The 25,778-nt window shown below is 39.0% G+C and overlaps 1 protein-coding gene across 2 annotated transcripts in view; it reads left to right on the top strand.

The window, feature by feature from the left end:
• Positions 1-5,000: 5,000 nt before the first annotated feature.
• Positions 5,001-25,778, top strand: part of CCDC50 (coiled-coil domain containing 50) — a 69,802-nt gene continuing 49,024 nt past the window's right edge. For both annotated transcript variants that reach the window (XM_015444923.3, XM_005545401.4), the window contains exon 1: positions 5,001-5,323. In XM_015444923.3, coding sequence (XP_015300409.1) covers positions 5,275-5,323 — 49 coding nt within the window. In that variant the 5' untranslated portion in view covers positions 5,001-5,274. The remainder of the gene's footprint in view (positions 5,324-25,778) is intronic.

Here is a 25,778-nt window from a genome sequence, read left to right as displayed (position 1 = left end):
TGTAGCTCCCATAATTCCCACATGTGGTGGGAGGGACCTGGTGGGAGATAATTGAATTATGGGGGCGGGTCTTTCCCATGCTGTTCTCCTGATAGTAAATAAGTGTCATGAGATCTGATGGTTTTATAAAGTAGAGTTTCCCCTATACAAGCTCTCTTGCCTGTAGCCATGTAAGATGTTACTTTGCTACTTATTCGCCTTCTGCCATGATTGTGAGGTCTCCCCAGCCATGTGGCATCCATTAAACCTCTTTCCTTTATAAATTACCTGGTCTTGGATAATGTCTTTATTAGTAGCGTGAGAACAGGCTAATACAATGGGGTATAAGCTCATCAGAATAAGGAAGTCAAGGCTGGGCATGGTGGCTAGTGCCTGTAGTCCCAGCACTTTGGGAGGCTGAGGCAGGTGTATCACTTGAGGTCAGGAGTTCAAGACCAGCCTGGCCAACATGGTGAAGTCTCCTCTCTACTAAATATGCAAAAAATTAGCTGGGTGTGGTGATGCACTCTTGTAATCCCAGCTACTTGGCAGGCTGAGGCATGAGAATTGCTTGAACCTGGGAAGTGGAGGTTGCAGTGAGCTGAGACTGCACCACTGCACTCCAACCTGAGTGACACAGTGAGACTCCGTCTCAGAAAAAAAAAAAAAAAAGCTAAAAATAAGGAAGTCAAGGAAAGAGAGATCAGGTTACCAGAAGGAATGACTCTGTATGTTTATGTATACACTGAAATTATCAAGTGTTCTGTGATGACAGACAGTGAGAAAAAAAGGTCTCATCTGTAAGGAATAAGAAGTTACCCAGAAGTGTACAGATAATTGCCATAAGGATATGTAGTAGGTGATAGAATTTGATATGAGCTTTAAAGAAGTTGAAAATATTTAATAATAGGAAAGACGTATGTTCTAAAAAAGGCAATAAGATAAAAACAACCATGGCACCTCCAGGTCCAGTGGGGTCTGGGGTACATAAGAAGGAACAGCCTCCAATTTAGAGGACTCCTGGAAGAGCAAAGTCCCCAGGTGACACCTGAGTTCCAGTAGGAAAAGAAGGGAAAGGGAATAGTTACAAAGGAGATATGAGGAATTTTGTGAGTAACTGATTATGAATTCCACAGGGCAGAGTGAGGGGACTTGAGCAACTGGGGAAATGTTATATGAGAGTCCAGACAAAAATGCCTCAAGGCCTGGAGTAAAGAGGCCTAAACAGGATGGTTGGATTATTGTCCTAATAGTCTCTATTATGAGCTGAATTATGTCTCCCTAAGATTCACATGTTGAAACCCTAGCCTCCAGTACTTCAGAGGGACCACACTGCAGACAGGGTCTTTAAGGAAGACATTTGGGTTGGCCCTAATCCAATCTGCAAACTAAAAATAGTGATTTCAGAAGAAACCAAATGTTCTGACACCTTGATCTTAGACTTCTAGCCTCCAGAACTGGGAAAACATACTTAATAATTTCTGTTAGTTAAACCATTCAGTCTGTGGTATTTTGTTATGGCAACCTTAGAAAATTAATACAGTCTTCTTGGTGAAAGTGAATAACAGTTCTAATTACATCCTCATTTTTGGAACTGCTCTCTTAGATGTATTATGCTGATGAGCTAGGAAGCAGTGGGGGCCAAGGACATGGACAATTCCTTCCAGAAGTATAGTTCTGTGGGTCCCCTTTCCTGTTTTGCCAAGGTCCAGTGTAATTTATTCTTTTGCCTATATTGTTTCTTAACTTACTTTTAATTTGTGATTCTTACTGATAATAAAATTGGATAACTATATTTATTTATGCAACAAATATTTATTGAGTGCCTATTATGTGCCAAGCACTATTCTAGATACACGGATATTAGGGAATGAAACAGATAAATCCCTGTCCTCACAGAGCTTACCTTCTAGTAGCTCTAACTAGGGGTTGCCTTTGTGGAATTTGATAGTTTTCAAACTGGAGTTTTCATTTCTTATGACCAATGTTTCCCTACTCCAATCCAAGTATTCTATTGTTACCAAATTCAATTTATAAAAGTAGAAAGTGTATCATGTAACTATCCACCTAGAAAAAAAATCAATCGATGCCTCCACATTGCCTTATAAATAAAATCCTTATTTCTCACTATGGCATTCAAGTTGTGCTTTGATGCTGAATCACTTGTTTGGGATCTGCCCCAAATTAGGGGTCTGTATCCTTCCTGAGAATCCTTATGCTTTCTTTTTTATTGCAAAATGGACATTTCAGGACACCGAAAGATGTAAACTTGTTACAGAAATTCACCATATGTTCATTCCCTATAAATACTCAAAAGATACTAGCTCTTCCCCGTGTGACTATCAGTGCTTTGCTAGAAGTTGCTTACTCTGTAATGCTGAGCTCTAATTGTTTGCTCAGCCTGGGGGCCTATACGGAACAGGTGTGGAGTAGGAGGAGGAAAGCCCAACCATGCGGTGGATTTCCAGGTCATCTGCTCTACTACCTGAAAAGGACTCCTGGTTTTCACTACTTTTTCTGGTGAAAGCAGCTGATTCTCTAAACAATAGTTGTGGCTATTATATATGTTTCCATTTTTTTAAAATCTAGACCAGTAATGTGGATATTTTAATGCATGTCTTATTGTAAGCGTATCATATTTTTAAGCGTATCTTACTTTTGGCATATCTTACTGTAACAGTCACAGTTTAGGTAGGAAACAGGAGGTGCACTGAAAGTGATTTTACTGAAAAGAATGTAATGAAGAGACTATTTACAGAGGTATTAGCTGGGTTAAGAGAACTAGGGGAGGCCGGGTGCCGTGGCGTATGCCTGTAATCCCAGCATTTTGGGAGGCCGAGGTGGGCAGATCACTTGAGGCCAGGAGCTCCAGACCAGCCTGGCCAACATGCCAAAACCCTGTCTCTACTAAAAACACAAAAAGTTAGCCAGGCGTTGTGGTGCACACCTGTATTCCCAGCTACTTGGGAGGCTGAGGCACGAGAATCACTTGAACCTGGGAGGCAGAAGTTGCAGTGAGCCAAAAGGAACTAGGGGAAGCCATTACACTCTAGGCCTGAAGGGGCACTGGAAAGAAATTGTATTATTACTGACCCATGAGAGCTGAAGCCATGGAAAAGAGGCCTCTAGACAGGCCTTGTAGTCATAGAGGGACAGGACTGTGGCCAAAATTTTGGGTTAAAGGAATGAAGCATACCCTGATATTTCTCTCCTTCCTTCTTTTGATTTTTCTGCCAGTGCTTCCCATTAGTCAATCACAACAGGAAGCCACAGGTCAAGGGGGCCTAGTGATTTATCTATAGGCTTCCAAGGGCACGGCTTGGTAGAGAAGTAGAAACAACAGATTTGGGGAGGGAAACAGCAAATACTGCTATTATAAATATTCTCTAGACCACAGGAAGTTTAAAAAAAATCACTAGATTGCAGGACAATTAAAAAATCCCTATAAATCTACCTTTCTATTACCACTTCCTTCTTATTCCCACATTTAACTTGCTGAGTGTTATCTCTGCCCAGCACTGGGGTGGGTAAACGTTTTCTGTAAAGCATATTTTAGATTTTGAGGTTTAAGAGGCAAGGTTGAAAATATTATGTTCTATTTATGTAGTGATTTAAAATGTAATTATTTGAACATATAAAAAAGAGTCATTCAATAAAAAAAAAAAAAGAGTCATTCAAATTCAGTGGGGTAGATTTGGTCTGTGGGCTATACTTTGCTACCCTCTGGCCTTGAAAGTCTTCTAAATTTTTGCTAGCTTAAAATCCACCTACTTTTCAATGTCAAGTTCAAATAAAACCTCCCCTATGTGGCCTCTCATATTGGGACTCTGAGCTGTGAGTGACAGAAAATCAACCATTACTAGCTTAAGCAAAACTGAGGATAAGTTGAGAGTTTGCTGGCTGTCGATCCCAGAATCCAGGAGCTGCGGAAATGCCAGCTGCTCTGGGGATATCCTGCGTTGCTACTGTGGTAACATCAGAACCTGCCCTCCTCATCTCCCTTTCTCTTCTCTTTGCTTCTGTCTTCAGTTTGGCTTCATCATCTCCTAGAGGCAGACTTTTCCACAAGAAATAGAATACATATCTCTTTATGTGCCCAGGAAAGTATTCTGTTTGACCTGTCTTGGTCATCCAGCCACCCTTTGATGGACCCACGTCGATGGAGGAAGGGCGAAGAGTGATGTGGTAGTGTCGAGGTTCAGACATGGCACACGTTTGAGAGAGAAGCTCACCTCTGAGGAGGGGGGAAAGAGGCAGTTTCCCACAAGGAGGGTGCATTCTGTTGCCAGGAGATGAAACAGGAGAGGCTGTCTATTTCGGAGAGAGAGAAATGTCACAATTACAGTCCAGTGTGTGCAGCGCTGTAACAGAGATAAGTCTGACGCCTCGTTACCACCCGCAGTACCTAACATCACACTTGGTAGACACATTCATGCGATTTTGATGAATGAATGACTCAGTTCTCCCAGCTGATTGTGTACACACTCTACTCCACACTGGCCCGGAATTTTATCAGCTGCTCTTTATTCTGTACGTTGTATTCGGGGTTTTTATGGCCATCTATCATCTCTCTTCTAATTTCGGGCGCCAAGAGAGTGTGAGACAGAGGCAGGCATGCAGTAAACATCCTGTGTTAATCTCAGTCCCAGATCCAGACCACAGAACGCTGACTCCCCCGCTCCCGGGAACGATTGTGTTTTGGGTGACCCGTGTGGCCTTTTTGTTGAGGTCTTTAGGATACAAAGCCCCCACCTAAAGACGCGACCCTCCCGTGGGAGGGGGGCAGGGCCCGGGGGCGGGAGCACAGCGGGGCCCCAGCCTCAGGCGCGTCACTGAGCACAAAGGAGACAACAGAGAGGCGGCAGCGGGCGCTGATCTTCGCTCGCCAGCCACTCGCAATTGCGGTTACAGACCTGCAGCTCCCCCTCCCCCACCCGGCCCGCCCGCCCGCCTTTCTGTCTCCTCTCTCCCTCCGTACTGGACGGCCCCGGCCCATTTCCGGGCTCCGGGTATTTGGCACCGATTGGGGCCGGGGACGCGGAGCAGGTGGTCGCGGCGGGGCAGCGTGGTGGCGGCGGGGCAGCTGGGCCGCCAGCCTGGTGCGTCGGGGACCGTCTCCCGCTGCTTTGGTCACCAGCCCCTGCCCGCCCGACCCGCTCCCTTCTCCGGCCTGCGAGCCCTGCCGGCCGGACTTTGCGCCGCGTCCGGCGCTGCTGCTGCGCTCCGGGGCCCCGCTCGGCGCCGGCGGTGGCCTGGAAGCCCGCGTTAAAGGGGCAACCGGGACCCCGGCCCAATATGGCTGAAGTCAGCATCGACCAGTCCAAGCTACCTGGAGTCAAGGAAGGTAAGGGCCGCGGAGGGAGGGCGCGCGGGACCCTCCCTTCTCGCAGCCCGAGGTTCTCTCAGGTCAGGGGCGTTGCCATTGCGGCTCCCGCGGCCCTCGCCCGGCGCCCGTCCTGCGTTGGCCTTGCCTGGACGTGAAGGGAATTGAATTCAGGTTCTAGTGTGGGACCTTGGGCAAGTCACCGACGTTCCGAGCCTGTTTTTTCCTCCAGGGGGTGGTTGAGGGGGACTAGCACCACCCCCAGCAAGTGGCTGTGCCCGTGTTCTCGTGCATGGCAAAGCCTCGGTGAACGCTGAAGACCTGGGTAAATCTGACTTACCACGCTTCTTAAAAATCGAGGCCCAGCCTGGCTGGCTTGAAGGCTGGGAAGTGGGGAGGGGTTGACGTTCGGTTCCGTGTGGAGCCTTTGTTTTGAAACATGACTCTTTCCCTCCTTCTCTCCCTACTTTTCCTAGGCCAGCGTCTGGCTGGCTCACTGACTTTCCCACCTTCCTCAAGGTTTAAAAGTTTAGTCTTGGCTGTGTTCTGCGCGGTCGGGAAGCCACTATAAGCATTTTCTTACAAACAAAACAAAAACACGGGGGAGCAGGGGACTGATGATTTTGCCATTGCTTTTTATTCCAATGTCCGGGAAGGTTGAGATTGATCGGTACTGACCTGGTTTCAGCTGACAGCAAGTAGCCTTTTGACTTCCCTTCTCTGTTTTTCCACCAGCTGCCTCAGGACCTAGCTTTTTTTTTTTTTTTTTTTTTTTTTTTTTTTTTTAACTGAGATCTCAGGTGCTGGATCGCCTTGTGCCTTGAGTTATCTTTGTTTATTCTTTGATCCTAGGAAGCATAGACGTTCCAGAGTGCTACTGCAGACCCCTACGTTCCAAGGGCTTGCAAAGTCGGCTTTTGTTGGGAATGCCATTTGTTTCGACTGAATACTGTAGCCTGAGGTGACGTGGAGATGTGGAATTGAAAATAATGTTTGCTTTCTTGGAACTGCTTGTTTTATTGCCAGCTTAATTTGACTCAGTTGGTCTTGTGTGTGCTCAGGCCAGCCCAGAAATCTCAAGAAAATTAGGGACTGCTTGATGGCTTTCCCAGAGTTTCAAGCACTAGGAGACTAGTGACTAGTGGTCACTGATTTGATGTAGAATTTCTAATGGGCCTAGTTCGGTCTTGTTGTTCCAGAAGGATGTTAAAGCTTAGGCGTGAGATTTTAGCGTTAACACTTTTCTACCTTTCTGTCCCGGGTGTGGCTTTGATGAAGAGTTAGGGCTTTCACCTGTGGAAAACAGTTTTCACTCTGCTGTCAAGACTGAGGAGCCTGAGTGATAGGAAAGGCAGATCAATACTTTGAGAGTTCTTATCTTAGAGATTGTCTGGTTATCCTTTGCTTTTGGATATAAGGGGTTTTTTTGTGTGCGTTTGTGTTGGGTTTGTCTCTAGAGAAAGAGTGATCCTTGTGCAGTGTGTAGTGCATGATGAGTAGAATGAAAATTGGAGTTCAAACAAAACCTGGTATGAATAGTATTAATCTCATAGTGCTATGATTTTATCCAATCCCCTATTAATTTGAGTGACCTGGAAAAAACATAAAACTGTTTATATACATTTGTATTACTCTTAGGTCTTCTGATTTCTTACCAAGACACGAATGATTTATTTTAACGTATTGTTTCTCAAGGAGTTCCACAAATACCTTCCATCTAAAAATGCAAGATTTTCCCATTTCCACACTCTAGAGTCTAATACATTTAAATTAGCTTTCATTTTGCGTAATACGGTGTTTGGCGATCTCTTTTATGTAATCTGGTAAATTGGTAAGGAAATTTAGTGTGGCTCTTTCATTAAGTTAGAATTAAATATTTCTTACTTTTGAAGATGGTCAGGAATTGATGAGATCACTGTCTTTGTAAATATCTGACTTTTCTGGTTCCAACATCATCAAAGGAAATGATGTATTATCCTAGGAATGTCCTATTAATGGTGGTGAAGTTTTTGATCTGAGAAGTGTTCAAGTCAAATAAAGTGTACCCTCCCTTAATATGACTCTTAATTATGGCCCAGTTACTCCCTAACAGTGTCTTTATCCTAATTAAAGAGAATGAAGCTGGTGCCCCTGATAGGGTAAAACATGCGCAAACATTGAGACTGTGGTAATACTGAAACTCCAACTGTATTTGAGAAGTGTTAGTAGTAGTAATTAGTTTAATATTCTGATGTAGATATTTGAAGCCCATTCAAAAAAGTTCCTGTATCTGTTTACTCCTTAATTTAAACTTTTGGTAGATTTATATACAATTACAATTTATATTCAAGTTGGTATCGTGGGGTATATTTCAATAGAGATTACGATTAAAATAGTGTAGTGAATGTGTGCCCCTTTCCATTGCTGTTTAGGAGGGGATGGAGCACCCTGTGACCTTTTGTTGTGAACATTTCAATAGAGGTCGTGGGTAGCAGCTGACATTAGGGTAAGGGGATATTTAAAAATCTTTCCTAGGTTGAAATCTAATGCTTGCTTACTTAGTTTTTAAGGAAGTCAAAAATACTCATCATTTGGACAGACTTTTTGAAAATACACACGCACATCTATGGTAGTATTTATACCTTGTTAAATCTCTTAAACTGGGAGACGAAGGGAAATGGATGAGTTCATATGTAGGTGAAAAGAATCAAGTCAACTAAGTGTCAGCACATCCTTTTTTTTCTAGTTAAAAGTATGTTTGGAACATCTATATACTTTTTGTAATGGAAAACACTGTTGCCAATATTCAGGAATAATACTCTATTTCTTCTGAAACATTTGAGGTTCTAGATTTGAAATAATTTCCAGCCATTTTAAACTTCAGTAGATCTATAACTGAAATGCAAAATGCAATTTGCGAATGTTAGGGAAAGGAACAGTCATGTTTCAATAATATTCTGAAAGTTTCTTAGTTTAGAGTTCAGAGTTGAAAATATATTTTTCTAAAAATGAACACTTTTAATCACTTGACAAACTTACATTTTTTGAGGGGGTCACTTTTGGTTGCTTCTTTGAATTTTTCTTTTCTGAACCAGTAATCAAGACTCCCTACTTTACTTTTGCTCTCCAAGTTCCTGTATGGGTAAATGAATTGTCCACTTGCCATAATTTTGCCATTTAGTCCTCTCTAACCAAGGTGTTGATCGAAGCCTTTCTAGACATTTTGGCATTTCATCAACTTCTTTCCAATTTCTTAAGCATTAGAGCTTTACCACTTTTAGCCATGCAGTGCATGCTTTCAGCCTCTCCTATTTTCTCCAAGTGTTAATCTTTATTTTTCTTTCCTTACAGCAGTTCTCTCAATCTCGTTTTTTATGTTCTATTCTTATATTCTTTAGGTGGAAAGTTCTGCTGGCTCAAAGTTGGTGAATACTGTGTGTATTGGTGTGCATGTGTCTGCTTAACATCTGAAATCAGTTTACCTAGGAGCGACTTACTTCTTGAAGTACAGGTAGCTAGCTATTCTGGGAGCAAATCCTTTTTCTTTAGCGAAAGGTACAATTTAATACATTTTTAGAAATGTCTGTAAAAGGAGACATACCTAAAAAGCACTCATTTATTTTAGGTTCAGCACACTCCAGTGGCAAAATATGGTAAATTAAGTTAATGGCATACATCCAGAACTTCAAGGGGGAAAGACATAAGATTATGTCTGGTACAGTCAGTTAACCCAGTAGTCTAAGAAATTTAAAGCTTATTACATGCACACTAGGCATCTAAACAGATGGCAGTGTCCATGAGATGTACGTATATCTGGCTACAGGGCAAACTCACTTTCCCTGTTTTTCAAAATTCCGTAACAGTTTTTGTTTTGGTTGTTGCTTTTTAATGAGACCCTGGCTGGGTTTCTTTGAGCTAGGAGTTTTGTGTCTTAGTTATCTTGCTTTACCCTCATTTGGATGAAGGTCTTTTATGTAGTCAGCAACTATTCAGTAAATATTTGCATGTGTGAATAAATGAATGAGTGAATTGATGAATACATTATTATTCTCTGTTGGTTTAGGAATCTTATCTCTGGCATAATTATTTTGTATTCTTTTTCAGAGTATAAGCTTTTAAAAGGCAGAGATAATACCTTTTAAACCATGTGTATCACTTATCATTTATACCAGCATGAAATTTATAAAAACTTGGATATTTTTTCTAATTTTTTATGGGTATGTCTTATAAGTAGAATTCATTCAGCATAGATATGTATTACATAGAAAAATTAAGGAAAGTAATTTGTTGCTTTCTCTTCTGACTTTGGAGATAATCATTAAGAATAGAATTTTAGTAAAATTTTCTAAATGCTGGTTTTTGTTTTTGATTTTTACTTGAGTAAGAGGTTTAATTTTTTGTTCTAAGTGCAAAGCAGTATCGCTCAGTTTGGGAGCAGGAAGGAATCTTACATGATTTGCATATCTGCTGTGTGCCGCGCGTTGTGTTGAGGGTATTTCCACAATAAAAAACATTTTCCGTGGCACATGAACATGATCTTTGCTGGGGTATGGAATGCATGGAGTTGTTGAGAGAACTTTCTGAATTCATATGTGCACCAAAAATGGCTTTCACAAAAGGGAAGAAAATAGTTCATTGCCATATGTAGACTTGCAATATTTTTGAATGACCAAGGGAATTTTCAAATGGATGTAACGGTTAATTTGTAAAATACATATATTTTTAAACTAACAGGTACTTAACAGACAGCTCACACGTGGGAAACCATAGTTAATTGGTACTTTAAAAAGAGATTTCAGAGTAGAAAGCCTTAAAAAACACTGTTCTAGGCCAACTTCCTTGTTTTCCAGATGAAAATCTGAGGGTCAGGGCGGGCAAGTGAGCTGTATTAGACCACCGAGGATGAGTAGATAGGAATTGGCACGTTGGGGCCTAGAATTAGAAAAGTTTAGAACTGTGACTAGTTACTTACACAGCTTATTCTTCCCTCCTTTTCTTTTTACCTACCTTCTCTTTTCCTTTTCCTCCTTCCCTCTCTTCCCCTTCTTTCTTTTAAATTACTCTGTAGATGCATAAGATTCATTTCTGATGTGTTTCATTTATGTGATATGCCATATGTTTAAGATAGTAGAGTGAAAATAATAAGACTTTTTCTGAGGATAGTTATTTTAAGGGTAATGTATCATATGGATGCTGAGTTAACACAGGTTTAATTAAAATTTTTTACAGCTTTTATTTTTGATTCAGCAAATGAATTACTGAGTGAACTATAGGAAGTCACACTTTTGCCTCACTGTTTTTTCTACCTGAAAAATCTTGCAAAAATGCATGTCTTCTCTGGTATGTTCATTCTAAAGAGGCTAATATTTAAAGGGTAGAAACTCTAAAATTAAACGTATTGGAGAAATAAAGTCGTTGGCCATGGTCTTTCCTCAGCCCTTGTTAGGGACATAACAGTTTTTGTTGAGATAAGTGAATTTTTCCTCAGTGACAAAAAGCATGTGATACTCTACCATTCATAAAGAAAACAGTTATGGAGACCACCAAACCTAAGCAAATGCTGCTTGAAATCCCGGTTCTCCAAGTACAGAAGCATATTTAGAAACGAATCGCTTTGACCCATAGAGGAGAAAACAAACATTAAAACAACTATATTTGCTCTTTCAGAGATAGCCACTGGAAGTGCCATTGGATTAATGTTTTTAACTGTATCCAATGTGACTCATTTAAAGGGGTCCTGTGCTTCAAAAATGTAAAACCAGGATAACCTAGATCTTAGATAAGACCCACGAAGGATAATTAGTTTTTATATTTAGAAAGACTTTGGGGATTACTTAGATGTTTGTTTCTAGAATGTTCCAGGTGTTTGAATTTAAAAACCAGCACAAGTGTTCTCAGATGTTACTTTTAAAAGGACTGTTAAGCAGAAAACAATCATTATTTCCTTTTGTTATTTCGTTAAAAAAGCATACACACATACATTAAGTGTGTATGCGTATAATAGTTGTTAGCCTACATTGAGAAAAAGGAAAAAAAAACAAAACAGTGAAGACTTTCTAATAAACCAGAACCAGTGTATTACCAGTCTTGTTTATTTATCAGTGGTTCTTTGCTTTTTCTTTGTCGTTTTAGTCAAGTTCAGTGAATCATTTACATACAGTAAAAATTCCTTCTTTTTTAGTGTGTAGTTCTGAGTTTTGACAAATGTGTAGTCTTGGAACCACCACAACAATCAAGATACAGAACAGCTCCTAACCCCGAAACTTCTCAACCCCTGTTTCATGCCCCCACCGGCCACTGATGTGTTTTCTGCCCTTGTTTGCCTTGTCAAAAATGTTATATAAATAAGATCATATAGTAAGTAGTTTTTTGAGTCTCCGCAAACATACTGTTTATCCATTCACTCATTGAAGAACATTTGAGTTGTTTTCAGTTTTGGTGGGTGTCAGTAAAGTCACTCTCAACATTTGTGTACAAATTTTTTTTTGTATCTGTGTGCGTGTGTATTTGAACATAAGTTTTTGTTTCCCTTGAATGGACTTTCCGGGTTATATGGCGAGTGCATGTTAAAATTGTCAAACTGTTTTTCAAAATGGCTGTACCATTTTGCATTCCCACCAGCAAGCTATGTGAGCTCCAGTTGTTCTGCATCCTTGCTGGCATTTGATATTTTCAGGGCCCACTTAATTTTTTAAATTTTAACCATTTTAACAGGTGTGTTATATCTTATTGTGGCTTTAATTTGTATTTCCCTAATGACTCATGATGTTGTACCTTTTTTGTTGTGCTGATTTGCTTTCTTATATTATTTGTTGAAGTGTTTGTTTCAAATTTTAGCTCATTTTAAAATAGACTGTTTTCTTATTATTGAATTTGGATGTTCTTTACATATTCTGGATACAGTTCTTATTAGATATACAGTTTGCCCATGTCCGTGGTTTTAAAAACCTTAATTCAATATCAGAATGATACGGGGGATGTAAACACCTTCCTAGCCCTAGTTGATATTAGCTAAATCTCTTAGAGATGGTTTCAGGAATCTGTAGTTTTTATACACAGACTATGTACTCAGACTTATGCACTGGTATTTGGAAAATACAGAATGAATATACTGTGGCCACCTCAATACAGGGATCTTCTCCTAATTTTTTGCAGTGACAGCTCATTTATCTGATAAAGAATGAGCAGTAATCCTCTCTCGTAGTTGGAATTTGTTGCAGGGACCTACAAACTGCTGCCACTTGTTTTATATAGCAAGGTAGTTCAGGATGGCTTTTATATTTTTTAATGATTCAAAAAAATGTTTTGTGATGTGAAAATTATATGAAATTCAAATTTCAGTGTCTGTAAGTCAGTCTACTTACATACTATAGAGGCAGAGATGAGTAGTTGTAGCAGAGACCACCTGATTGGCAAAGCTTAAATTTTTTGCGACCTGGTACTAGACAGGAAAAAAAAAAAAAGATTTGTTTTGGAGCCATTTTCAATGAAACTTTCAAAAAACTTTCTTATTTAACCTTTTTTGGACAGTTCATTTATCGGTATAAACACTGTTTATCATAACTTTGCTTTAATATAATGATGCCCTTGGGAATTATTGTTGATTGAACGCTTATGACAGCCTATTTAATTTTTGAAGTGACTTCAAAAAGTACAGACTTAAATCATTTTTCTTTCTCTCTCTTTTTTTTTGAGATGGTGTCTAGCTCTGTCGCCCAGGCTGAAGGGCAGTGGCGTGATCTCTGCTCACAGCAACCTCCGCCTCCCAGGTTCTAGCGATTCTCCTGCCTCAGCCTACCAAGTAGCTGGGATTACAGGCGCCTGCCACTACGCCCAGCTAAGTTTTGTATTTTTAGTAGAGACAGGGTTTCACTGTGTTGGCCAGGCTGGTCTCAAACCCCTGACCTCATGATCCACCCATCTCGGCCTCCCGAAGTGCTGGGATTACAAGCATGAGCCACTGCATCCAGCCTCTTTTTCTAAGAAGAAAAAAATTACACTCCCGGTAAATTTCTAGGGACTTTCAAAATCAAATGTAGGTAGAAATCTTATGTAAAATAAGATTATGCCGTATGCCAGCTCTGAGTAAGGGTGTGTGGGGCTTTCAGAAGTTCATGAGTATTCAACAGATTCAACCACCTTAAAATGTTTGCTTATTTTATTTTATTTTTTTAGCTTACATTATTGGCCCTATATAAAACTTATTACAGATATTTGTGTGAATGAAGTATCATTTCATCTTTTTAGAGACTTGTATCAGAGGTACCTAGGCTGATATATCACCAGATTTTTCGTCTTGCCTGATGAGCATTTCCAGTCCTGATACAGCTCCTCGGTGACCAAATACCAGGGGAGTCTCCCCTGGACTTTTTTGGCTTTTGTTTTTCCAATGAGTCATAAAGGCTTAGTCATTTTCCATTAACTTCAGGAGTTTTAACTGCATACAGTAAAACTGTGAATGGCTTATAAGGATATCTTTCCCTCTTCACTGCTTCCCCATCAGCAACAAATTCTGTTTTGTTTATTGACTATGGAGAAGTCCATGATTGACTTTAAGTATTATATTCACTAATTTTTGAGTAGCATCTTCCCACCAAATACTTTGAAAATATTAGATTTTTCTTTTTATGTTATGAAGGTCTGTGTAAATATAGCATATAAGAGTTGACAAATACTGTGAAAGACTCTTTTTGTCTAGATGGAATTCCTGACATAAAAGAAAGAGAAAGATAGAGGCTTACTTAATGTTCCACGTTCTTCCCATCTGTACATCTTGAGTTTGCCTTAATATCTGGACCAGTAGCTGTTTGGGAAAGGGCTATTCATGCTCAATGACTACATTTATAGATCGCTTTCTGGCTTTTCCTAGAAAATACTTTCAATTCTGTCAGTGATTGCTGGATTCTAAGTTGACATGTTTGCTTCTGTTCTTTTCCCAGCATTCTCTGGTCAGACCTCATTATTTCACATTGGTCTTTGGTGTATCCACAAATCGTTCCTTCTTTTTATAGTTTCCCCATTGAAGCTCCATAGAGCGAATCTTTGAAAGATCATTTTGCCTATGTGTGTATGTTAAAGGGGACAGACTGTAAGTGGAGACAATGGTTAGGGAGTTTTACTGTGCTAACCCCTGAATTCCAGGAATTTGGTTTCCGTGGCACCCAAACTCCCCAAAGTAGAATGACTATTGGGACTTAAAGGCAGGGTCACCAAATAATTTACAAGCCAAACCTAGATACTTTGTGAGTAAAGAGGGATGAGTCTAATAATTTCAACAGAATAGGTGTATTTTGGTGACCACCCAAGTGAAGGGGACTTTGCTGAAATACCACAGGAAGTTGGATATGATGACTGAGCAAAGTCACTGTTACAGAACTTTCTGACTATGCAAATATAAAGTTTTAATTGGCTCTTAAAACCCAAAGGGTACCTGTCTCCCATAGACTGTCTTGAGGTTCTTAATTTATTTTCTATTTCATAATTGATTACTAAATGAAACATATAATCTGCCCTATAGAATGTAGTTGAAATCATCGGGATTTTATTTATTCGTATTTAGTAGTCACAGAGTTTATCAGAATTCTATTTGGATAGCTTTTTTTTTGGTTCCCAATTTATAGGTTCCTCTATGTATTCCCCAAAAATGTGGGGAACAGATGTTGAACCTATGTGTGCAATTGAAGGAAGGTAAGAAATGGACACATTTCTGATTCCTCCTACTTGGCATTCACTTACGTTTTAAATAGAAGTGTAACAGGCCACCTTTTTACTCTGCATTTCTGTTATGCATCTTTTCAGTAATTGAGCTCCTCCCAGAATTATTTTGCAGTATTTTCTTTAGTTTACCAATACATTAAATAATTTATGCATATTGAAATCTATCTTAGAGTATAAAATTCAAGTTCAACTGAGTAACTTGTTTGTAAAGGGAAGTACTTTGAACATGGATTTGTAAGACCTGGTTTCACATCTCTTCTTTCCTACTTATTAGCTGTAAGAACTCGGAGAAGACAGTGTCTCTGAGCTCCAGTTTCGTTATCTGTTCACTGGAGATAGTATTTAATGTGCTTTGGGAATTAACTGAAGAACTGGATATGGAAACATTTTGTAAAATGCAGGAGTATACATTTTCTTTTGATGTTGCTGTTCAAGTTGACCTGTAAATAATTCCACTTTGCTATCTTCCACACCATTGATCCTGTGAGCCCTATTAACTGTCTATCTAGAATTTCCTTCTTCAGTGTCCACATATATCCTACTTCTGTCCTACCTCCAACCCCTGGCCTCGCTCAAATGCCGTTTCTCTGTAAAGTCTCCTGCTTCTTTCCTGTGTATCTCTCCAGCCCTCCCTTAAGTATTTACTTCCTTAAGCAACATGTCTTCATGCTGTGTATCAGGCTGCTATTTCTCTCAAGAGGAAGCTGATCGCTGACTGATCTCGGTGTTTCTTAAAGGTCCTCACACATAGGAGCTATTCCAGAAAACTTAGGAAATATCCGATAATTTGTTCTCAGTAAGCACGCTATTCGAGGTAACCGAATTAATGACATGAGAGTAAGAGCTATGATCATTTGCATGAATTCCCTGGCATAGGAGGCCAGGACAAGGAGCAAGTCTTTTGTTTTTTGTTGTGTGAGTTGGTCCAGCTCTCAAATTTCTGTAGGAAGTTGATTGGTGTTGCGATGGACAACTCCTGAAGTCAGAGTAGTCTCCTTTGGAGGCAACAGTCTTCCTTGTTTAAGGATTAATTTTAGTTCTGTAAGACCCTAGTAATCTTTGTACACGTTCTAGTAAAGTGATATTGTCATTTTGTTGCTCTTACTAGAGTATTCAGTTAGTTTCTTAGATAGTATTGGGCTCCATCAGAATTTTTATGTGTGCTATTTTCTCTTTTAGATTCATTTTTAGATAAAGGGGGGAAGACTCTTCCACAGTTTAAACAAGTCGAACATAGCGTGTGTTTTTAAAATTCTTGATATAAGGGGAGACAATTGTGAAGAATCTGAAAGTTTTGGGTTGGAAACAATGAATGTACAGATTGCAAACTTGTCTTGGTTTATATTGAAAAGGGGAGAGAGCATGAGCAAAAGAATGAGCTGAAGCCTTTTTGCTTTGGGGATGATATGTTCAATTTGTACTTATTTTAGAATGGTCTCTTTCAGGTTCATATGGTGTATTAGAAGTTAACACTGGTTAAAAATATGCAGTGCTATGAAAAACAAATGTATGCTTCAAGGGAGTTATGATACAAAATTTTCTGAACCATCTAAATAATTTTGACTCCATATGAAACAAGTGAGGCAAGTGATTCCTTTATAGCAGAAAAGGATTTGGACAGCTCGTCTTCCTGTTCACAGATACAGGCTGCCCCTGATTTTCTTTCATGTCCTCTGCAGAGGTTATTACGTGTTAACCAAGCAAACTGTAGGTTGTACTGAAGCCAATTTCAGTAGCAATCGTAGAGAAATCTAGGGCATTTGGAACACGTTCCAGATGAACATAAAAAATTTGCTGATCTTCAAGAAGCCTTCTGAATATGGAAAGTGTTGACTTTCCCAGGCTGTACTCTGATCATCTGGCCCCAGGAAAACCTTTTAGTAAATGTCACAGTCCACATTTATATTCATTGGACAGTTAGTGACTGATGACATGGTCTCCTTTTACTCTGATAGTGAAGACCCTGTGAAAACTGTTAGTTGAAACAGGAAAAGCTCATCTTTTTAAAAGGCGCCAGATTGAACAAAAGATTAAAATTTATGGTTAAATATACTATACAGATGGATAGAAGCAGGTATTTGTTATCTTGGATGCTAGAAATAGTGAAATCAACAACAATGAAGAAAGCAGTATTTGGTGTAGGTGAAAGTTAGCATGGCAATTACCCTAGATGAATAGGCTTTAATTATTACATTTTTACATGATGTGTAATACTTGTATCCAAGAGACAAATGTCTATCACTAACACCAAATCAACTACATTTCATTCTACCTTATTTTTAAGTTGGATAGATTCTTAAGAGGTAATTTAATCTGTCTCCTCACAGGTCAGGACATGAGGCTCTGATTTGGAAAGTGACTTGTCAAAGTTCATTCACTTGATAAGCTACTGACAGAGCCAAGACTAAAACTCTGACAGGTATCTGGAATTAAGAGGGCTCTTTATACTATAATTTACTTTTGCCTTATATACTATGATAAAGTCCTTATATTTCTGTAAATTGGGCAAGTAAATCTATATTACATTTAAGATGCTAAAGTGTCATGGAGATGTAGCAGAAAGCTTTTACTACAGCAACTCAAAATACAGAATTAGGAAACTACATTTAGATTTAGCTATGCCAAAAAGTTTTAATCTGCATGTTAATATGCTGGTTAGATTTTGGCCGGCTACACTTCTACTCAACAGTTTTCCTTCGTACCCTTCTTGATGGTGATAATTTGATGATTCTTCTATTTCAGTAAACTATAATTATATAATTTTCACATAGAATTCAACTTTCTAATCTTGGACATTCAGCTGAAAAAGTTTGGAGTGGCGGAGCTTATTAAACATTTTAGACATTCTGATTTCCGCGTAACTCAGGTGGACAATGTGTATAGGAAACATGTTCTCCCTCAGGTGGACATATGAGGTTAGAAAGAGCTTTAGACGTGCAGTAAGCTATTGATTATATTGTTATTCCTTGCCAGGAAACATTGCTTCAGATTCTATTTCTTTTTCTTCCAGAGACAGGGTTTCACTCTGTTGTCCAGGGTGGTGTACAGTGGTGCAGTCATAGCTCACTGTAGCCTGAAGCTCCTGGGCTCAAGTGATCCTTCTGCCTCAGCCTTCTGAGTAGCTAGGACTTCAGGCCCATACCACCATTCCTGGATAATTAATTTCTTTTTGTTTGTTTTGTAGAGTTAGGGTCTCACTATGTTGCCCAGGCTGATCTTGAACTCCTGGCCTCAAGTGATCCTCCCACCTTAGCCTGCACTGGGATCATTTCTGCAGATTCCTAAGAGCAAGTACTCACTGCATATTCCAGCACAGATTTTGTACTAAACAAGTGACTAGATCTGTGTTAATCAGTGACTTAGTGGGACCTCACTAGAACTAATACCTAATAGAAAATAACTAATTACAAGGATTTATTAACTTTGATGAGGCCAATAATAGGCTCTATTTATTGAGCTGCTGCTTAGTGAGTAGCAGATGCTTTCTTTGGCCCTTCACAAACCTTATCTAATTTAGTCCTCACAACATTGATCCTTATTTTACAGATGAGGAACCTGAGGTTCAAAGAAATTAAATACTTGTCCAAGGTCTTTTAGCCTGTAAGTAAGCAGTATTTGAGTCCTGATCCGGACTCAAAATACTCGTAAGTACTTCTTAAACACTTAGCAAAATTCAAAACAGATCCAGGTTGTTGCTCTGTATATTCTGTTTATTTGTATATTATTGAAGTCTTAGCATCCTCCTCACTGGAGTCTCTCAGTATGACTGGCAGCAAAAGGTTTTGCTTTTCTATTCTCAGAGTGCTAGCTTGTTTTCAGCCTTTGTTGGGAATAGAGAACTATCAAGAGTTCACGTGTAACTTAAGTACCCATAAGGGGAATATAAATTTATTTCTTAAAAAAAATTACCCCACTCTTGTGAAACTACTTGGAGAGCCAAAGTCGTTGACAGAATCACTTCTTAAAATCTATGTGTAACGCCCTGTTACCTGTGTGGGGATTTTCTGGATGTACTTTGAAACACTGGCTGGCTTCCTCAAGTCTACTGTGAGGTCACCTTATTCTGTATAGACTGTATTTCCAGGGGAAGAAATATTATTTTAACATAAACTTACTTTTATTAAAATTAGGAAGACATAGCTCCTGATCTTCGGTGGAAGTGTCCCTTTAGATTGTATAAAACTGATTTGATTCTGGGAATGTACCCATGGTCTCAAGGTATCTTTTAGACAAACACATTTCTAGTCAGTGAACGTGGCCAGTTACTGAGCATGTGGTGCCCTAACAGTGGAATTGCAGAAATTTCAAGACGTACACGTTTGTTTTCTGTTCCTACCTTATGATTTTCATAATCCAAGATTTCTAGAAATGTGTGTAGAGTTCTGACAGATGGTTATCACAATGGCATTGTGAGCATTGTGGTTTGCTTTATGGGAGCAAGATTTTAAGAAATTATTTTACCATGCCTGTTTATCCCGTGATTCTATCTAAAGTAAAGTTGTTGGGGAATTTTGAATATTGCTCTCATTTGTTTAAAGTTGAAATGAATTTACTAATTCTAATAAGAATGTGCTAGCCAAAGTATCTAGTTGCAAAAGAGAATTGGAAAATGGAAATATGTGACTCAAAGGATAAATAGAACTCGCAGTAGCTGGTCCTTAAGGAAGCTCTTTTGTCATATGAAGCCAATAAGCCAGAATGGGTTTTCTTCCCCTGGTGTAAACTTGTACTTAAGTTGGGCTGGAAGTGATCTTTGGGTTTTAATGGGCGTGACCGGGTTTATCCTACAGAGGTTTAGGGAGATGGGTGGCTTTTCTTTCTAGGCTAAGGCAAACAGAGTACTGGCTGCCAAACCATTTGAGGGCTTGTGTAAGTGCCAGGAAAAGTGCCATTCAAATAGTGAAGCAACAGAAGGTTGGAGTTTCTTCAGGAATACATGGGGAAAAAAAAATGAATTCTTACTATCTGGATATGCTTTGTGAAAAATTGCTTTGGAAAACATTGTCTACTACTGCTTATATAATGGTATTTACCCTTTTGAGGATGCCTCATGGCTATCAGTGGCCTGTTTTTTTTCATAGAATATCTGACTGCCTCCATGAGAATAATTGATAAGTAGCTTTAAAATTTCCTGCATTGCTCAAGTACAGTTGACCTTTGAACAATATGGGTTTGAACTGTGTGGGTCCTTTTATACACGGATTTTTTTTCAATCAAGTGTAGATCAGAAATACAGTATTTGCGGGGTGCAAGGCCTGTATATACTGAAGTACTTTTCATATACCTGAGTTCCGCAGGGCCAACTGCAGGACGTGAGTGCGCACCAATTTTGGTATCTTTGTGGTTCTGGAACCAGTCCCTCTCATGTATACCCAGGGATGACTGTACTTAGGATGGTTATTATTTCTCTCATATTATAGGGGCATAAACATAAGTGATGTTAGTTTGTTTAAGATTATTTAGTTGGTAAGTGACAGAGCTAGGATTGGAATCAAAGTAGGAGTTCTCTTGGTTACACCATGCTGCTTCCTTGTGCAATAAATATTCACTGAGTATCTCAAAGAGCCAGTGTTCTGTGCAGTGTACTGCAGAAGCTACTGTATAACAGTTTCATCTTTCTCTAAGTATAATTTTAAGTCATCTCTTTATGTTTAATTATGAAATTTTATAAACCCATTTAAAAAGTAAACTGAACAATTTAAAAATAGCAGAAGTGCTTCCTTTTTACTCATCTTTATGATTTTAAGAGTAATTATTTAGTTGCTAAGTTCATATATTCCTGTATTGTTCTAAAGCAAAGCAACCATGTAAAATGCAGTTGTTTTTTAAAGAAGGTACGGGAGACAAGAAATCTAGGAGAATGTTTCTTCAGTTGTGACTTGTTTAACTTTAAGGGCCAGTCGAAATTCATAAATGTTCACATTTGTTCATTGGAATCCAGGGTACTTCAGTAAGTGTTCGGTAAAGTATTAGAGATTTGGTGGGTTTATTCAGTACCAGTTGTATTTCAAGAATTGAACTCCTCTAACTGTGTTGAATACCTGGTTCGCTTTACTTTCTAATCAGGAATTGGTTCACTTTGTATCTGTGACTGTATCTGCACGATGGTTGCTAGATAAATGTAGGACAGCTCTTAACCTTTCACTCTACTGAGGTTAGCAAAACTATTACATTAGGCCTGAGGAAGAAGCAGCATAGGAAAAATGTAAATATACAAGCACTTTGAAGATAAATCAGTGGCTGACACAAGACCAGTAATAAACTCAAGACCCTTGGTTGTCTGAAATGGCAAAGCAAATTATAACATCATTGTGTTTGCAAGCTCACATGCTTGTGCACGCATGCACATACAGAAGGTTAAAATGGTTTTAAATGCTGTGAAGTCTCTAATTCAGGTTCACTGAGTGGTCCAGTTGTCTAAATTAGTTCTGTCGTACTGTCACGTTGTGATTATAGTCTAGAGCAGTGCTATCTAACAGAACAACTGTGATGATGGAAACGTTCTGTATTCTGCACTGTCCAGAGTAGTAGCCACCAGCCCCGTATGGCTATTTAGCACTAGGAATATGATTAGTGAAACTGAGGAGAGCTGAACTTTAAAAATTAAATTTATATTAATGTAACAGTTACATATGATTAGTGGCTACCATATATAGTGTGAAACAATTGTTTGTGACACTAAAGGATAGAATGATGTTGGATTGGTAGAACATATTGATTTTGGTTCAGTTTAAGGATGTCATTTCTGTTTGTTTGTTTTTGGAGACAGAGTCTCGCTCTGTCACCCAGGCTGGATTGCAGTGGCACGATCTCGTCTCACTACAACCTCCGACTCCCGGGTTCAAGCAATTCTCCTGCCTCAGCCTCCTGAGTAGCTGGGACTACAGGTGCATGCTGCCATGCCTGGCTAATTTTTTGTATTTTAGTGAAGACGAGGTTTCACCTGTTGTCCAGGCTGGTCTTGAACTTGGGAGCTCAGGCAATCTGCCCGCCTCGGAGTCCCAAAGTGCTGGGATTGCAGGCATGAGCCACCATGCCCGACCAGGATGCCATTTCTAACAGATGTTCCATTGAGCATTAGACTGTGAGGAATGCACATCATTTGGGGTTTTGAAGAGAACCTTAGTGACTGCGTGGTGGGAATAGAAAGACAGAGCCCAGGAATCAATTTGTTGGGCACTCAGAATAAATGACCTCCTGATTGAGCTCATTTTGAGGTTATGGGATGTTTCTTGAGAAGAAAGGAAGCTTAACTTGAGTGCTTTCTGTTAATACCTGCGTCAGCATCTTCTAAGAATAGACAAGGTCTGAGTCTTAACTTTTCTGGGTAGCTTCTGTTTTGTTACTCCCACCAAAAAAAAAAAAAAAAAGGTTTTGGATTCAAAGCACCAGTCCATACAGTTGATTCCTTTAACACAGGAATCTTGTGAGGTTGTCCGTGTTTGTGGGCATTTTAAACATCATTTATGGTAGCCGAATCAGATAAACCTTATATGGAAAGTTTTATGTGTGTTCGACAGTTTAACCAATATAAGTAAAGACTGCTCTATTTCTACCTTGCTACCTTTCCCCTGCTTTTTCACTGTTCCTCTCACTCCAGATCATTTGTCCTGTCAGATGGAAATTCTGACTCAGCCATTTTCTCTTTCCCAGTAAGTTACCCATTTACTCTGTGGTCGCTGATAATGATGTAGATGGTCTGTGATACTAAAGTGGTACTTCTGATGTGAGGACTTATATCATCTCAGCATTTTCAAAACCCACTTGCCTGCAATCTGGTATATCTGCGGTTAGCTATAACATATCTATTTGCCAAACAAGTGGTTTGGGTTACTGGGGTTTTCATTTAACTTTGAATTTAGGGGATTAGAAAAAATGTAACTCAGGAACATACTTTGATAAATTGCGTGAGAATGAAATGTTGGGATTCACTCAGTAGTTTTACTTTTCAAAATGATTCTTTGCAGTGTGTTTATTGAAGTGTGCATGTGTTGTTGGCACACAGTTAAAACTTATACTTACTACCCCTCTTGTAAAACTATCGATGATGCTATTATATAATTTAGTGCTCCCTATTTTAAGTTGCTACATGATAACTGAATTTACTTGTACAGTTGATACTAATAAAACATTTCTTTGCAGTGAAGAGCTGGTATAATTTCTCCATTCTGATAATGAAAACTGAACAACTTTTCCTATTTCTCTCCTTACATTGCTGCTCAGGAATATTGTTGACAAATTTGGGACCACATGTGGGCTTTACTTTTGTTAACGTTCAAAGGAGCATTATGAAATGAATCAATAAAATTGCTACTACTGCTGATTTTCTTCCTCGTAAATATTTCTTATATTTACTGTTTAGATGCTTATATTAGAATAAAAACATGTATCTGTCTTTATTATGAAATAGTTTGAAGAGGATTATCAGGTTCTCCTTCATGGAAGACGAATTGGAAAAAACAGAAGTGTTTAAAAAGGAAGATAAGCTACATTGTAATCCCATAGTATATTGTTAATGTTAGAATTTTAATTATCCTTTCTAGTACCTTCTAAATTTAAATTGAATAGTCAAGTATTTCAGCTATAGTCAGGGTATACTATAGGGAGGCATAAGATCAGCCCTAGACTCAGCCTATAACATGGAGAGTACATTTGGGACTTAACCTGTGCATTAACCCATATGATATGCTACATGGATAGTTATCCAACAGACGTCAGAATATCAGTTGTTTCTACAAAACACCTACATATACTCTGGAGAATGTGAGTGCTTTGAGGCTGGAACTAGGAACCTAATCACCAGAGGTTGGCAGATTTTGTCCTTTCGAAGACAGTTTTACTTCTGGTTATCAGAAAAATGGGCTGTGTTTTAAAGTAAAGGGGGTTTCCAGTGGCTGAAACATTTAAAAGGAGTCCAGATGATTGCTTGGACAAGATAAGACTGAATTTGACAACTATTAAAACCCTTTCTGATAATGTATCTATAATTTTAATGAAGTGATAATTGGCATCTTTTTATGAACAGTGACTGAAATTTAGAAGTATTTGAGGAAACTAGGAAGCCTAGTCTGCCATTTAGGACCATTATTATTGGAAATGTTTCCTTGGGATTACAGATTCTTGATACTCTTGACAGTTTGGTACTGTAACCAAGAAGGTGACTTTAGCAGGTCAGATATTTGGAAGAAATTTGCAGAGGATCCTGAGTTATACTATTCTGGTGTTTGTAAAACTTTTTGTGAAAAAGGCAGCTTTCTAGCTGTAATGTTTATTGTAGGATAGTTAACCCCGAAAATGTCTTTCTGTTACTAGAATTTCTGAAGGATTTTCTCCTTTCTTCTTCTTCTTTTTTGGATATCAACCTCGAGTTGTTTTTTTTTTTTTCTATTCACTTTATACTTAATTTATTAACACTTTTTAATTCTTGGGATGATTTGGCAGTTTGCAACTACAGGGGAGTTCTAAGGACGTGGGGCAGTTTTCTGAAACCAGTAATTCAGGAGACTAGCTCCAGATGGTGCAAATTCCTGCTAGCACCTTGGCACATGCTACTTTCTCTGCTTTAAATGCCACATATATCCTAAGCACCCCATTGCATTGTTTAGCTGAACAAATATATCCATATGTGTACACACATTTTTCTTGATTCTGAGCTCTAATCTTAACAGTGCCACTCATTTAACTATGTGATCTTGGGAATATTACTACAAATCTCAGAGCCATCATTTCTTTGTAAGTTGAGTGATCTGTTTAATTGTGGCCCAAAGAAACCAAGAATTGACCACGTGCCTGAGTATATCACTTTTCTAGGTATTCTAGGATTCTATTAGGCAACATATCCTTTCATTATAATAAATCTGAAATTCCAGGTGAAGGAATTTACTGTTGTTTGAGGTCGTGTTGATAGACATGTAGCTCCATAGCCTTGTTTCAGATAAGCTGGAGGATGTGGGTGAGTCAATATGCTGGATGGATGTGGGTGGAAAAATCCAACATTTCATGTTATGTCCTGTGCACTAGCCATCATTGTTCTAAGGATCTATCTTTTTCACAAACATTTATTTGAAAATCATTATCCTGGGCCCTGGGCTAAATGTTGGAGATAAAATGATCCATAATATTTTTCTTGCTTTTCAGGATCTAGAATGTATGCTGGGGAAACATGAGTAAAATTTTTTAATAGTATAATTAGTGCTACAGTACTATCCTGTAAACTACGTGCTATGAAAGTACTGAAAGAAAATAATAGACGAGTCTGCTGCATGTTTGTGAGTCAGCTACATAGGTGACATTCGAATGGGGTCTTGTAGGTTGATGGTGAATTTTCTAGATGGTAGAGAGGTGGATGGGTGCTTTGGGCAGATGGAACACAGTGACTCCCTCACCACCATCTGTGTAGTAATGGTGACTAAGCTTCTTGCCTATTTGCAGGGCTCTCCCATTCTCTGTGTTTCCTTCTCACAACAATCAAGCAACCAAAAACAAACCAAAACCAATAACCATAAGAATCTCTAAACAGATGAAATATTGGTAAATATTGCTTGGTTTTTAGTCATCTGTATAAGGTGTAGAATGAAAATCTTCGTCTTTCAGAAAGGAATTACAGAAATTCTGTGTGGACTTTGTGGACAATTTAGTAGTGGGATTATTGTACTAAGGATAGTAACTACAAGACAGTGAATCTGATTTAATTGTATTATGGATCTCTGTTTAGAAGGATCATCTATCTCCCAGACAGGTGGAGTATCATGGCATATTGGAAAGAACAGGGCATTTAGAG

Source organism: Macaca fascicularis, chromosome 2 (assembly GCF_037993035.2).
Source record: "Macaca fascicularis isolate 582-1 chromosome 2, T2T-MFA8v1.1".
NCBI classification, from domain to species: Eukaryota; Metazoa; Chordata; class Mammalia; order Primates; family Cercopithecidae; genus Macaca; species Macaca fascicularis.
Note: the sequence above shows the minus strand (reverse complement) of the source record. Positions and strands in the feature narration are given on the sequence as shown.